The 15,460-nt window shown below is 38.7% G+C and overlaps 1 protein-coding gene across 15 annotated transcripts in view; it reads left to right on the forward strand.

The window, feature by feature from the left end:
* Positions 1-15,460, forward strand: part of CADPS (calcium dependent secretion activator) — a 610,020-nt gene that overhangs the window by 512,797 nt on the left and 81,763 nt on the right. For all 15 annotated transcript variants that reach the window (XM_089682020.1, XM_089682023.1, XM_089682021.1 and 12 more), the window contains one exon: positions 15,220-15,294. In XM_089682020.1, coding sequence (XP_089538146.1) covers positions 15,220-15,294 — 75 coding nt within the window. The remainder of the gene's footprint in view (positions 1-15,219; positions 15,295-15,460) is intronic.

The raw sequence follows: 15,460 nt of genomic DNA on the forward strand, positions 1-15,460 counted from the left end.
AATGAACTCCAATGAAAAAACATCCTTTTTCAGAATCTCCAGCGCATAGGCAATGCTATCTTGCAATGATTCTGCTTTGTGAGCGTGCATGAAGGTGGGACTTGCATACCCAGGGTGGTTGCAGAACAAATAATGTAGCCCACTCAGAGATGATGTAATATAGGTAATGGTATAGTATCTTCAAAGCATCAATGAAAAGTGAGGAAGCTGTATAGAAGTCACACCATGTAGGTGTCTGCCAAGTAAAAAAGGTGAAAACAAATATCAGCGTAGTGTCACACCCATACTGAGTGTCTGCTGATTGCAACCACATTCACACGGGTGGCCATGAGGGAGAAGCAGTAGATTCCTGCTGGCGGTGCTAAATACTGCATGCACACAATGTGTGCAAACAGCAGTGACTCAACGGTGACTGTCAGATTTGTACTCCATACGAGTTGATGACATTTCAAATCGCATGACAAATCACATCCTATTATCCATAATGGAAACGGTCAAAGTGGTACAACTCCGACTCTGTTAGAGTCACACCAATTTGGAAAATAGTTCATGCACTACTTTTTGCAAGTTCAGATGTGACTTGCATAGACATCTGTGTAGGAAGTCGTACAGATGTCTTCTAAGTCACACCTGAAGTCGCACTGACTTCCAACTTTGAAGTCGTGCAAATTCAAGTGAAGTCGCACAATTTCAAAGTTGGATTCAGTGTGATTGAATTCCAGGTCAGAATTTTAACAAGAAACCTGCTGTTTGGTCTGTCTTTTTCCCAGGGAAGGCGATACCCACTTGAGCTAGCCCCCACAATGCCTATAGGCAGTTTACCGCAAAAGAGATAATTATGGATAAACACAGTTCAGTGGTAAGCTTTTCAACTTAAAAACTCTTTAATGAAGACAGTACAAAATAAATATGCCCACCATCTCTATAGGTTCAAAACGTTTTGTAGTGTAATCATATAAGTCTCATGATAAGTTAGAAAAGTAAATACTCCCTTGGGACAAGGGGTTGCCCATAGTAAGTTCCCAACAGGGGTAGTTATGGAGGGAATAAGAGAGTAGAAAGTGCCTTGATGGCAGAGGTCAGTATGCGTAAACAGTGTCCCAGGCTCAGCCATCAGTAGAAGTAAAGTAAGCCCCAAGGTTAATGAGCAGTGGGAGTTAAAAGTGGCCTAACACATGTGGTTAGTGGAAGGATATGCCCCATCGTTGGTGTCAATGAAAGTAATAATATCCCATTGTTGATATTAGTGGGATAAATAGTGCCCCATCATTGATGGTAACAGCAAGAATAATGCCCTATCATGGGTGTCAAAAAGAGAAATAATGGCCTGGGGCCAGTTTAGAACAACCAAAGGGCTGCTTTTTGCCCGAGGATCGCAGTTTGAGGTTCACTAGTCTACGTGGAAGAGCATTACCTACGATAATAGTTTCTGTGCTGGTAAGGTTTTGAACATCTCAGTTTATGGACTGGTCCAGTCCTGATTCACACAGGAACCTGGTATGCATTCCTTTCATTTGAATGGTCTGATATCGCACTGGATCACACAAAAAGTAGTGCATGCACTGCCTTTCAAAAAAGCATCTAGGAAATGCACCAAGGAATGCATTAAGGTAAAAATGTTTAGGTCCATAGAACCACTTTAAAGCCATTTAGACTGAAGCACTGAAGCTACTCTTAATGTTTGGGCAAAACGTTAGTTTCATAAAACCTTAATTGAAGACATTGTGTGGCAGTATCTTTTTTTTTCATCAGCGTGTGAACCAGGCTGTTGGCACTTTCAGGGGAAGAGGTCATTAACACATACGGTGCACCTCCCGGCCCTTTAAGGGGTTTCAGATACCAGGAGGCGGGGTTTCTGATCATGTGACCGCCATGATTGGCTGTCACTGCGGTCACATGATCAAAAAGCTCCGGTTTGCAAGTAGAGCTTTCCGTTAGCTGCTGCAAAGTTGTCCGGAGCACACATGTATGTGTACGGCTGCCGGAAGGAGGTAATGGCACCCTCCATACTTCACTTATGACAAATGGACTTTAACCTCCCTAGCGGTATTCACGAGTGTAGCTCGGGGTAAAATGTCAGTACCAAAAGCAGTAACCCCGAGCTACACTCGGGTTTACCATGCTGCGTTGCATAGGGAGTCCCTGCAGAGCTTACCTTGTCCTTCGCTCCCGTGATGTGTCCCCTGCAGCGTCCCCGGCCATCTCCTCCGGCCGATGCCGGCTTCCGGCTTCTGTGTTCCGGTCCCTGTGATGGCAGGACGTACGGGTGCCGCCGGTGGCGGGAAATTTGAAAATTTTAAAAAATGTCATTTTTTTCCAAACAAATTTTACATAGTAAAACATTGCTGTTTCAACCCATTTCACATACATTTTGTCCCGAGTGCTTTGTCCTGTGCCCTGCCTGCATTTTGTCTGTTCTTTCTGCCTGGAAACTGAGAAAAGTCCATGGAGTCCAAAAAGTGTCCCTTTAGGTCAAAAGCGGGTTTAGATCAGCTAGAGAACAGCGATAGTAAATCAGAACCACTTGCAGAATTGAGTGATAATGATTCGTGGGGAAATTCATCATCAGACATGGAAAACTATTTTGCGACTTTGCTCAGCGATGTGCGAACTTGGCGCTCTCTTTCAAATTTCAGTGTTTTTGGTTTGATTATATTATTGAATTAAATGTATTATTATTATATTATTATTTTTTATGATTATTTATTAAATTATAATTTATGATTTCGTATTTCAAATTTTATCATACCCGGGATGTTTACTAGACTCTTTTTCGGACAGATTTCAGTGAGTTATTCCTAAAAATTACAGCCTACAATAAAAAAACTACATATTTCCATGCAAAATAATGGTACCGCTTTCAGCACCAAAAATCTGAAATAATCATACCGCCAGGGAGGTTAACAACCAATACGACTTATCAGCACTTCTCCATTAGTTTTCATATTCAACATGTCCCCTTGTATAAATATATCACTTTAAGGAGACTTCTGATATTATACAGTTAGACTACGACACATTTTACTAAATGATCACATTAATCAAGCACATAAGCATTTGTTATATTTGTATAAATTAAAAGACAAGAATATAACTCTTACGAAATTACTTTTGTTAACGTACTGTAATTTAAATGACAACAGATTGTTTAATACCACCCACAAGACGGAAAATTAGTTTTGCATTTGTTGGAATATAATTTGCATCTCATTATATCTTATGATTGGAATGTCTGGATGCTCAAGGAAAAATAGAAAACTTTTAGTAACAAAGTTACATACAATTTTAAAGCTCTACTTAATGTAAGTGTGCCTGTTTAAATGATGCACATATCTAGCAGCCAGTTTATGGATTTTTTCTCATGAACTAATGTTGGGATGATACATTTTAATGAACTGTCAGCTGACTGATTAAGAAGCAAAATATCCTTTCTTCAGTAACTTTTAAGTAAATATGTGGCCAGGCTATAGACAATAAACTTTGCATACATTCATAACAAGCAGTAAAATAGCCTTTCTTGCTGTGCTGCAGACCCTGTTAAGTAACCTGTCCTCAAAGTTTAAAAGAGACTGTTATTTTTTTAAGAATAATGTTTTCTTCTGTACAGTAATAGAAAAAGTGGCAACAGAGAAATGGAAGTCAGTGATCCATTGCAATCTGACCATTACATTCATTTCATTGAAAAAAAACCAAAAAATTTTAAGGGTCCGTGCCAACGCTGCTCCTAGAGGAGTTTAGCATTTTGCCTGTAGAAGCAACTAATGTTATCCTATGTGTCCATGCACATTAGGTAGTCTAGAGGCATTTTTTAAACTCAACGTTTAGTGGCAGAAAAAAAAACCCTTCTGTTTCATGTTTTTGAGAGTATTTTCTGGCAGAAAAAATGCCAAATGTTCCTAAACGCTAGTACAAAAGACATTCAAAATTAGCGTTTTTTTCTGCCAAGAGCACTGGCATTTTTTAAACCAGTGTGCACGGAGCCTTAGGGAGGAAGAGGAAATACATCAGCTTTTGCACATGGTGAATATTGTTCACATATCAAGCAAGAAATCAGAACCTGAGATAAACAGAAATCCTCTCATAATCATGAGAGTGTTTGAAGCATTCGGTCAAGATTGCAGAAGTTTGAAGATTAGAGGTGTCTGTAGTGGCTTGCTGTGTCATGTCTGATACAGATCAGGTAGGAGGTATGACAGTCAGTAAAGGTGAGAAAATTAGTGGATTAAAGAGTAGATAGCAGAGAAGGGGAGAAAAAAAAAAGGGGGGGGGGGGATTGGGTGTTCAGGAGGAAAAAGCACCTTAACATCAATATGACCAATAAGGCTTTAGGAAGATGGAACTGAATTGGGGAGAGTTTGAAAAGGCTGTCCCGACAGCCTCTGTAACTATATAAGAGGAGTATTTAGCATGGTATTGTGTCATCAGTTCTTCCAAATACATGAGAGTTCAGTAAATTACTCAGCACTCGGGGCGGTCACTGATTTATAATGTCTACATGTCACATTTCTAGAAGCAATTAAAAAGAATTGATGCAGACCCTACCAAATTTATGTACTTAAATCGGTTGTAAAGGCTCAAGGTTTTGCACCTTCATTGATTCTATACATGAAGGTAAAACACCTTCTGCGTGCAGCAGTGCCCCCAGCCCCCTCAATACTTACCTGAGCCCCATCGAGATCCAGCGATTTGCACGACAGCCTCGGCTATTGGATCCTGCTGCTGTCAATCACAGCTAGTCAGCCAATGAGGAGAGGGGGGGCAGGGACAAGCAGCGGCTCCGTGTGTGAATGGTCACATGGAGCAGTGGGTGCCCCCATGGCAAGCTGCTCGCTATGAGGCACCCGACAGAAAGGAGGAGCCAGGAGAGCCAGCGGGGGATCAGAGAAGAGGAGGATTCAGGCTGCTCTGTGCAAAACCACTGCACAGAGCAGGTAAGTATAGACGTGTTTGTTATTTTACAAAATTGATTTGAACCTTTAGTGTCGCTTTAAGCAGCATAAAGGGAATGATGATCTTTGGGAAGCTCTCCCAGGATTGGTTTCTGAAGATCAGCTCTTTACCTAAATAAAGACTGGATGTTCAAGGAGGAAAATATCAAAAGCAGAATATCTAATGTCCAGATTTTATTTTTTACCTTTTTTTTTGTATAGGCTTACACCTGGATTTGACATGCTAGGCCACGATACACCTTGTCTGGCAGTAGAAAAGACCTGTGTACATAGTCACAGTTAAACAAATAAACATAAATTGAGATGTAAAATAACCAGTGCACTTGGAGATTGCAGTTGGCGATAAATTGGCTATGCCAATATATCCCAAAAATCAAATAACAGTTTGCTTGTGTGGAGACCAGCTACACCCAAAACCCTCCCATCCCTGCCCCTACGTTTCTCTATATAAGCGACTTCCTCTGTCCACTGTCTGGATTTGATAAAGAAGCTTTTGCTTTGAAACACATTATCAAGCTCCCAGGCTCTTGGATCTGCAAGGACACCGTCCACTGTATTGAGTTCATTCGGATGTCAAATCCGGTTGAGAGGTGACATCACTTTTGGTTTTAGTAACATCGCCGGCAGAGCGGGAGGCCATCTTCCCAGTTGGTTCCTGCTAGTGGCCGCAGCACACAATGGAACCACTACTAGAGCAGCGCCACTCATGTTATTCACAGCCATCACTGCCAGTCCACCCATGATGGCTACTCCATCTTCCACATATTCCAGTTGCCTTGTTGGCCTCCACACTTTACCAGGAGATGTTACCATCAATGTGAGACTGGTCTTTGCTACTGATTAGTCTATGTTGCTACATGGCGGCTTTTAACATGCTATACATATGATTTTTTAAAGGGCTTTATTAAAAGGCTCAATTATCCTTATCGTTGGACTGAACTGTTATTTGATTTTGGGATATATTGGCATAGTCAGATTATCACCAACTGAAATCCCCAAGTGTGCTGGTTATTTGTTTAAGTTGTTTCATCTCTGTTGCCAAGGGGACTGCACAGCAGCATGACTATTGCATTCCATACTGGGCAATCTAGCGCTGGCCCCATTTTTTCTTTTTCCTTTGCGTAAGTTGACATGTGTAATACTATAGCACAAGAACTGTAAGTTGTCAGTTCCACTTCCTTTGGAAAGGATAATTTGACAGTCATGTTTAAGAGTCAGGTGTTCACCAGATCTTTTAGTGGTTTAATAAGAGCACAAAGGGAAAGGTAAAAGAAGAGTGAATGAGAGGGTAAAAAAAGAGAAGGGAGGGGAGTGAGAAAGGAAGGGGGTAGCTGGGGGGATATCTCCTACCCTGGAAAAACATAATATAGAAAAGAGCTTATCAATGCTGAAGCTATTTAGCAGAGAAATGAAATAGATCCTAACCGAGCCATCTAGTACTATGTTCCTCAGATTTATCCTATAAGGCAGGGTCTCTACATACATTGTGCGTGGTTCACCCTGGCAAACCATTGGGCTATAGTAGGTGGGGACTGTTGTTTACATATACTAAGATCACAGGCTGTACCAGCATTTAGAAGAGGTTTATGGAGAGATTTATAGCAACGTTTCCAGGATAGAGGTGTCAGATTCAAAGGGCAGAGGCCGGGCTCAGAGGAAGAGAGGTCTGTAAGTTTTTGGATTATGCAAAGGACCTGCTGCCAAAGGGCGTAAGGCAGGGCAATTCGAAAACGTGCAAGAGTGTACCTTTGTGGGCCCTACATCTCCAGCACAGATTGCTTTGTTGTGGAAAACGTTTGACAGGTACAGTAGGTGTCCAATACAAGCGAGTTAAAATTCTATAAGTTGATTCTTGATATTTGCTACAGATCAAAATTTTTGGTGCAAAAAATGTAATATTCAAGTCTTTTTCCCATTTGGTAAGGTTGGGTGGGTCTTGTTGGGATCGTATTCCCAGTAAGAATTGGTAGGACATAGAAACAGACTTCCTATCTGCACCCATGCCTTGGCAAAGTTCTTCAATTTGCCTATGAAAATAAATCGGGCTTAGGCAGAGCGCGGAGGAAGTGAGTAAGCTGCAGGGTTCTCCACATTCCTAAAGCTGGAGTCGTGGAAACGGTTGGGAGGTTTGAAGATCCCATCCGACAGCCCTGGGGCCAAAACTCAGACGTATTTCCCAGCCACTGCTTCCAGTGGCACTATATTTTATTAATTACGGTCAGGCAGCTTACCTGCCAGACCTTGGCAGTCATGCTGCTTCATGCTGTGACTATTCAAATTGTCTGCCTACCCAGTTAATAAGGAGACCCATAATGCTGTGGCCTTACTACAGTTACAAAGGGGTGGTGACTGTGGTCAAAGTAACAAATATACAAAAAGGCTAAAGGAGCTCCTTATAGTAGGGCAGTCATATACCTTGAGAATAATACAAGCACCAACTTAGAGTGGAAAGGACAAGGTGACAATAACAGTATGAGCTAAGTAGAGGATCCCTGTGCTTTTTAAATGTTAATAAAAGTAAATAAACCGTTTGGTTTAACGTACATTCTATATAAAAGTAAGGAAAACATTTATAAATCATACATTTTACAAAAGGGTGATACAAAATTAAGCTGAAGCATAGCAGACTGCTCAGCTATATATGATACAGAACTGCTGGAATGCTGTTCTGTTTGGCTCTTTAAGCAAGATTACCAGAAAACTGCACTGTTGGCGGTTGACATTAACCATATGCAAGCCTCATTCATTATCAGTGATTCTTCAAATGTTGGGCCCCCCAACAATGACTAACATAGCCAGTGTTACTTTAAATTGGCAGTGGCATTACATTTTTTATTTGGGTGCCATGCTATATATTTTCTACAATAGAGATTAGGGAACATAATTAGTTTAAAAGTATGCTTGTGAGTAGAGGGCATAGGTATTATTGAAAATGCATGTATGGCCATCTGTTGAGAGTAATGGTAAGAAATGAGCAGCTAAATTACAAAAAAGTGAGAAAACTAGATCACAATAAAGTTTCTTCCAGTTTTGCTTTCACTGTAATCACATGATTGTTCACTATTAAGTCACAGGGACAGACACACATGCTTCTCATGCAATATTTACACAAAACTTTATTTAAAAAATGCACTAAATTTGGACAGATTTACTAAAACTATTGCACACAGAATCTGGTGCGGCTTTGCATAGTAAACAATCTGCTTCTAACTTTAGCTTGTTCAATTAAGTTTTTACAATAAAACCTGGAAGCTGCTTGACTATTATATGCACAGCTGCACCAGATTCCGTGTGTGCATAAGTTTTAGTAAATTTCCCCCATTGCATAATATGCATATCACAACTCCTGTTTTCTGCCATCCTGTTTGTATTTGTAGATGTTTAGATGGTATCTTCTTAGATGGTACTACAGGGGCATGTGGATGGCTACATTCTACATCAATCAAACATGTTTCTGATACATGATGTTCTTCATCAGGGATACACTACCCTATTGTACCAGTTTAGTATTAGTATTATTATACAGGATAGATATAGCACAAAAGTTTGCACAGACAGTACTTTACAATATAAAGGGAGGCAGTACATTTATGATGCAATTGAAAGACATTCTAAAAGGGAAGAACAAGTGATACAAAAAGTAATAACTATGTGTGGATGAGTTGATGGAGAAAGTAAAAGCTCAGTTGTTAGGTAAGAGACAAGATAGGCTTCTCTTAAGAGATGCATTTTAGAGATGGACAGAGTAAGAATTAGACAGAGAAATTTGGGCACATGATTCCAGATCTTGGAAAAGGCTCTGGAAAAGTCTTGGAGACAAGCATGGGAGGAGGTGAGTAGAGAGCAGGAGGTCCTGGGAGGAGCCAGGGTAGGAATTGTCAGAAAAGGCTTGTGGATATTGAGCAGTTGGTAAGGAAGATGAGACTGGCAACAACAATATTGATTAGGTGAAGAATAGTCTATGTAGAATAGTGGTTCTCAACCATCAGGCCATGGCCCAGTACCAGGTCACAGCTTTCCTTCTGCAGTGCCCTGGTTTCCTGTCTCACTCTGACAGCTAGACATTAGCTGTTGGAGCAGATGCGGCTGTGGCTGTGGAGTGTGCTGTCTTGCACTCCTGCTGGCTCCTGGAGTGGAGATACGGGGGTCCATCTGGCCAACTCTGGCTATCATAGGTGCCTCCAGCAAAGTAATGCACACAAGGCTCTACTATTAGTGAGCAGCTGCTAGAGCTCCCTGTAGAGAGCCTTGCAACGTTGCCATTGATCGCGGGGCCAGTGGAAGTACACAACAGCGCAGATCTCGGTGTAAATGCTGCTGATGCTGCTGATGCCTGTTTTTCTCTGCTGTCTGCCAGGCTCAGATTTGTCCTAGTGATCACTCTTCATTGATACCCAGTTTGATATTGTTTATTGCATGTTTGTAGCTAATAGAAATAATCAGATTTCACAGTTTTTTTCTGGGGGAACATTAAACAAGAATTCAGATGGTTGCTGTGGGCTACAACTGCAATTGTTTGCTATTTTTTATCTCTTCAGTTTTAATGGATCAGCCCTGTAGCTTCTTATGGTATGATGTTATGGATTTAAAATATATCTATAGCCCAAACATTTTTTTGTTTGTTTTATATAGAGTGGGGAAGTTTTAGAAGTAGTGTGTATAACAGGCCAATCAAGATCCACTTGATCATGGCCATATGTGGGCATGGAAGATGTTGGATAAATTTACTGGGTCCTGATCCCCCTAAGGTGTAGAACCAGTAGTCTAGTGGTAGGCCAATGGAATGGGAGCTGCAGTAGTTGAGGCATGAGAGACCAAGGTGTTATTATTGATTAAGAAAGGGCATATTTTGGAGATGTTACTGAGGTGATGATGGCAATATTTAGATAGTGATCTGAAATGGAGCTGAAAGGAGAGGTCAGAGTCCAGGATTACACCTGGATACTGTTTTGTTATTGATCTTGATAGAAAAGACAGGGTAGAGGGCATTGGGGGAAGAAATATTATAAGTTCAGGTTTAGAAAGATTTATTTTAGGAAGTGGTGTGACATCCATACGGATATGTCTGTAACTAAATTAGTGATGCTTGAGGAGACTGAATGAGTGAGGTGAGGAGTAGAGAGATATATTGATTAATGTAATTCGAGAAAATTGTGTCTGATTACTTTACAGTAATCAATACTCTTGCCACATTTGAAAGGCAAAATCCTCCTTTATAAGCTAACTGGTGCAGAATCAGTAAACAAAGCATAAATGTTGTTCTATGGACAAATTTTACAGCACGAGATCAAAAATCAAAATTATCTGCTGAAGTGTACTGCTTAGAGCAGTACACTTTCTATGCCCATACAACCAAACACATATAGCTTGTACAATTGTCAAATAAATGTTTAAGTTTATTTTTACACACAATATATATTATGTATAGTATAATATAATAATATAATATATTTTTTTTAATTTAAGTTTGAGGTTAATTTACGTTAGAATGCTATGGGTTTTTTTATTGTACAGCATAGGATTTCTAAAATTTGGAAATAAATACCTATGGGCATTCCACAATTTAATTATTACAATATTTACTTATTACATTTAAATTTAACAAAAACTATGGTTAATATACTGTACATACCTAGTTAAACAACAATTATTTCTAGCACTGTGGATGCACTAAAATGCCCAACATTTTAAAAATGTATATTAAATACACTAATGGAAAACAATAATCCATTGTTTAATTTATTTTAATCATCATTTTAATTTTTATAGCAGTTTGAAGCAGCTGAGTTGGAGTCAGGCTCTCATCACAAACGGTTTTCGTCCGAAGAAATCCATTGATGCTTTTTGTTTGTGCATTGTTGTGTAGATGGAACATTTTGCGTTTCTGGTCATACCAATAATAACAGATACATAATTACACAAACAAGCAAAGATCAAGTCATTTCCTCTCTTGCTACATTAAAATTCTAGCCAAGTCAATTTGCCTTTGAGACAGAAATAAATGTCTGCTGCATTTTTTTGCAGCACGCAAACAAATTCTAGGAGAAAGGTTTTAATTGAAAATCATCTGCATGATATGCCTGTCAATACATTTCACACTGTATTATTTTGCACAATTCTAGTCATTATAATTTTGCTAAAACCCATAATTTATCAACTGTAAGTTAACAGCCGAGCTCACTGTTAGACCTGCGGTTCTAGACAGTAGTGAACTGTAGCTTGTTCTGAGATATCTGCCTGAAGCTTTGGAATTTTCTGTAGGGTCTGTTTTGCGGCTCTGTTCGTTGCCGAATTACACTCCCTCTACACGTCTCTTTTTGCCTTACTTCATATGGCGTCCAAGCAGCCAGTAACAAACACACTGTAATACCACCTGTTGTTTGCATTATTATAATTATTTCAAATCTGAATTTCCTAATTGTGTTTTTCATGAATATATTATTGCCATTTTTTACACCACAATTATCCATGACAGGTTGTTTGATGGAAAATAAAAATAAACTTTTCATATGTATATATCATAGGAAGTGAGAATTATGCATTACTAGTTAATTAATGCCTTGTGTCGGTCATCCACTTGCCTCCCATACAGAATTCTTTTGTTTTATCTGTCATTATTATATGAATCTGTGTTCAGTTGTTACATTTCTCTTACAATATCTCCCACAGTAGTTACTGAAGTATGAGTCAATAAAAGGCTTGAGCTTCCACCTGGCTAACGTGTTACTTCTCTGGCATGTGAAAATCTGACTTTGGGCCAGAGTGGTTAGCAGGACCAAGACATAAATTTATAAGAAAACCAGATTTGTGTGTGTATGCGTCAACCAGCGAGCAAATAAAAAGCATGCCATTGCTTGCCACTTTCTTAATGGAAGGTTGTATTAACATTCCCCTCACTCACATGCATTAGGAGGAAATGCATACATTAAATATATACTTCCTAGAGCTTTAGAATGTGCAAAGGATTTTACTGGACTCCCACTCAGCGTGATACAGAATAAGTTGGATGAGCTTTTCATTTTAGCACCTACAGTATATATTGATTACACTGCAATGCTTTTAAGTGTTGAATTAATTGTTAGCCTATCACTTTGCAAAACGTTAGAAGATATCAATGACACCAATGGTGTAAAGGGCATACTCAGATGTATTTATATAGGTAATCATATACATTCAGTCATATTCCAAGATTTTCAGCGATGGTCAGAAAATTAAAGAGACACTGTCACTTTGCTCATGCAGGGCAGTTCTTGACTTTTCTTTGTGAAGGAGGCCCATGGGCCTTTTGTATGTAGAACAAACAGATAACTAATAGGTTGCAAAGTGTCACACCTCACTATTTTTACTTATTATTAAGGAGGCCTAATACACACCAGTCAGACAGTTTTGGTCCAAATGTTTGATATTTTCCACCAAAATGAACTAAAATATCAATTATTTAGTTATTTTAAATGGATATGCCCAAATCAAATTGGCATATTAAGTTCTTTGAAAAAAACCTCCATATTTTTACTTATTATTAAGGAGGCCTACTACACACCAGTCAGACAGTTTTGGTCCAAATGTTTGATATTTTCCACCAAAATGAACTAAAATAGCAATTATTTAGTCATTTTAAGTGGATATGCCCAAATCAAATTGGCATATTAAGTTCTTTGAAAAAAAACTCCATATTTGGATCCATAAGTATAAAACTGAATTACACTTACTCCTGTGGTTGCCATCCAGAGATGACATTTTGTAAGATTAGGCCCCCCAGGTGGTTTTCAATGGCATTATGTCTTACTTTATTGATTAGAGCATTTCCATAGATTTCTATGGGGTCAACTAATTCAAAATGCATTCCACATAGCCACAGTAAGGAATAGGTGCATAATGCCAGGAGTTGAATTTTATAGCAGAAGATCTCTGTGTTTCATCTATGATGGTAAGCTGGCTTCACAGCTCTATCTCCTTCTATCAGTTTTGATTGTAGTATGTATTATCCATTATCACTTGGGATCAATTGCAGCCCTACGGTATATCATAAAAATCATATGCAACAAATATAGCTGAAAGTTAAATTGTCAGAAACTTAAATTGTATTTAAAGCCATTTTTTTTATTTTGAATAGAGTTGGGAAGGGTTAGAACCCCTGTCAGGGTCTATCATGATCTGTGTCCTTCCTTGAAAGATTTAGTATCTCTGTCATAGTTGCCACTAGGGTTGAAAGCGAGGTCAGAGCCACAATTCTAATATGTCAGCAGGACAGAAATAAACGGAAAATCTTCCCATGGGGATGCGTTCTGTTCTGATGTTCTGCCAACAGCTGTCTGAAAAACTATTTTTCTCACTTCCAGTTGTGTCCTTAGAACAATAAATTAAAACAAAACTTCACTTACTACAGAAGGTTCTGCTCTTCCTTCTCCTCCCCTCTTCTCTGGTAACTTTTTTTGGGGGGGAGTGGGTAGTTTGTACAGGTACCCGCTCCCACTTCCTCTCGGATTGCCTATGCAATCCAAGCGGATGTTCGCCCTATTAGCACCCGTAACGTCCTGGGACATGTCACAGGTTCCAGGAGGCTGCAGAACCACATTTCATAGAGCACAGCACAGCTCTGCAGTGGGGAGCTGCTTGTGAAGCTGAAGAGAGTCAAAGCTGAACTCCCACAGTCAACATGGAGGTGCCAAGGACTCAGAGATCGGTATGGAACCGACTTGGATGAGAAGAACGCTGGATCCTTTTGTTGGTAAGTGTCATTTTATTAAAAGTCAGCAGCTACAGTATTTGTAGCTGCCAACTTGTTTTTTTTTTTTTTTTTACTGAAGTTCCGCTTTAAGGGCAATCTCTCCTATGGGGCACAGATGACAAAAAGATGACATGGATTCCAAACACTACTCTGGCCAAAATAAAAAATAACAATTTTTGCTTTAGATATATTTAAAGCAACTGAAAACAATGGAGCAACTTTTTGACACGGATACTATTGTTTATTATGACATACTACTAAGCCACACATAATGCAAACAGATATTTTGTGGTTGATTTATTTATTAAAGGTACTTTTATAGCACCGTCAATTTATTATTGTGAATAGGCCGCTCACATTGCAAGGGAAGTTTCACTTTGCAAAGGAATTTTCCCCAAGCTTAGTGATGAGGTGAAACTCTTCTGACTTCCATCACTCAAGCAAAAATAGGGTTTTTTTTTCTTTGCTTATTTTTGGGTATCCTTTTCAAAGTGAATTTTCACTATGTTCACTAAGTTTAGGGAAAGTTCCCCTGCAAAGTGAATGGCCTATTTGCCTTTAGTAAACCAACCCCTTTGTGTCAGTGGTACAAACATGGACAAAAGTTTTCTGGACACTTTTGCCTTGTTTAGGTAAACACTCAAATACACAAAATAATTCCTTCTAGTGTGCCTGTGATAGGCAGGCCTTAGGATTGTGAGAACGATAGTAGATATCGTTATGCAAATTAATGAAAATGTATAATTTTGAAATGCCCAATTAGCTTAAAGGGAAGTTAAAAAAAAATAGATTCCTCTGATCCAGATAGCATGTCTGAAGCCAACACATTTTTGAGGGCCAGATGAAAAAATTAAAACATCCTCTCTGGTAATATGGCCTCAAAAATGTCTGCACCCAAATCTGCATTTTTATTTATTTCCCTCCTATTATGTTTTCATTTTTTCAATCATTTTTGTTTCACCTTCATTGATTTCTGTTTCATGTCTCCTGCACCTTTCTCATTATTTCTATTCCCATCCATCCGAAAGTTTGCTAAACAGTGGGTAAGTGTGTCTAACATTTTCAACTGCAATGTCACCCCCTCACTCCCTAATGTATAATTAGCATATATTTTAGTTTTTTTCATCCCTTCTGTCAACATCCGCTTTGTTTTGACTTAATTAGCATTTTAAACAGACATTAATGCAAACAAGTGAAAATGAATGTTCAGATATATTTTAATTACCCCTTCCTTTAAATATTGTATCTTTTTTATTGCACAGTGTAAAGGAAAAAATTTAATGCAGAAAAACTTGACTTATAAAAATTCATAACATGTTTTTTCCCTTTTTTTTTTCTTTGAATGAGCTGTTATTCAATGTGACTATGTATAATGCCTACAAAAAGGATAGTCTGGTTAATTAACAGTTTATTTTCACAGCTGATACTTTTAAAATTAAAAAGTAAGATAGGAATTTTGTAGACAAAAAAAGACTGATTATTCCGGTGTCATTGTTTATTCAGTGTTTTAATATTTTGCCTTTTTACTGTTTCCCTTTTTAGCACCAGTATCATTCAAAAATTGATGAGCTAATTGAAGAAACAGTTAAAGAAATGATAACACTTTTAGTTGCAAAGGTAAGTTTTATCTCAGGTACTACAAACCGTGTTAAACATCTGTGTATGAGCCACTGAATAATTTCCAGGTACTTCCTATTTGCCTTGCATTGTAAATGAAAAAAACATTTGTTTGGGGAAAAACATATACAGTATATTGTTTATTTGCATATAATTGGGCTGCTGT

Source organism: Staurois parvus, unplaced genomic scaffold (genome assembly GCF_062004578.1).
Source record: "Staurois parvus isolate SC_StPar_1 unplaced genomic scaffold, SC_StPar_1.0 ptg000283l, whole genome shotgun sequence".
In the NCBI taxonomy this organism is placed as follows: Eukaryota; Metazoa; Chordata; class Amphibia; order Anura; family Ranidae; genus Staurois; species Staurois parvus.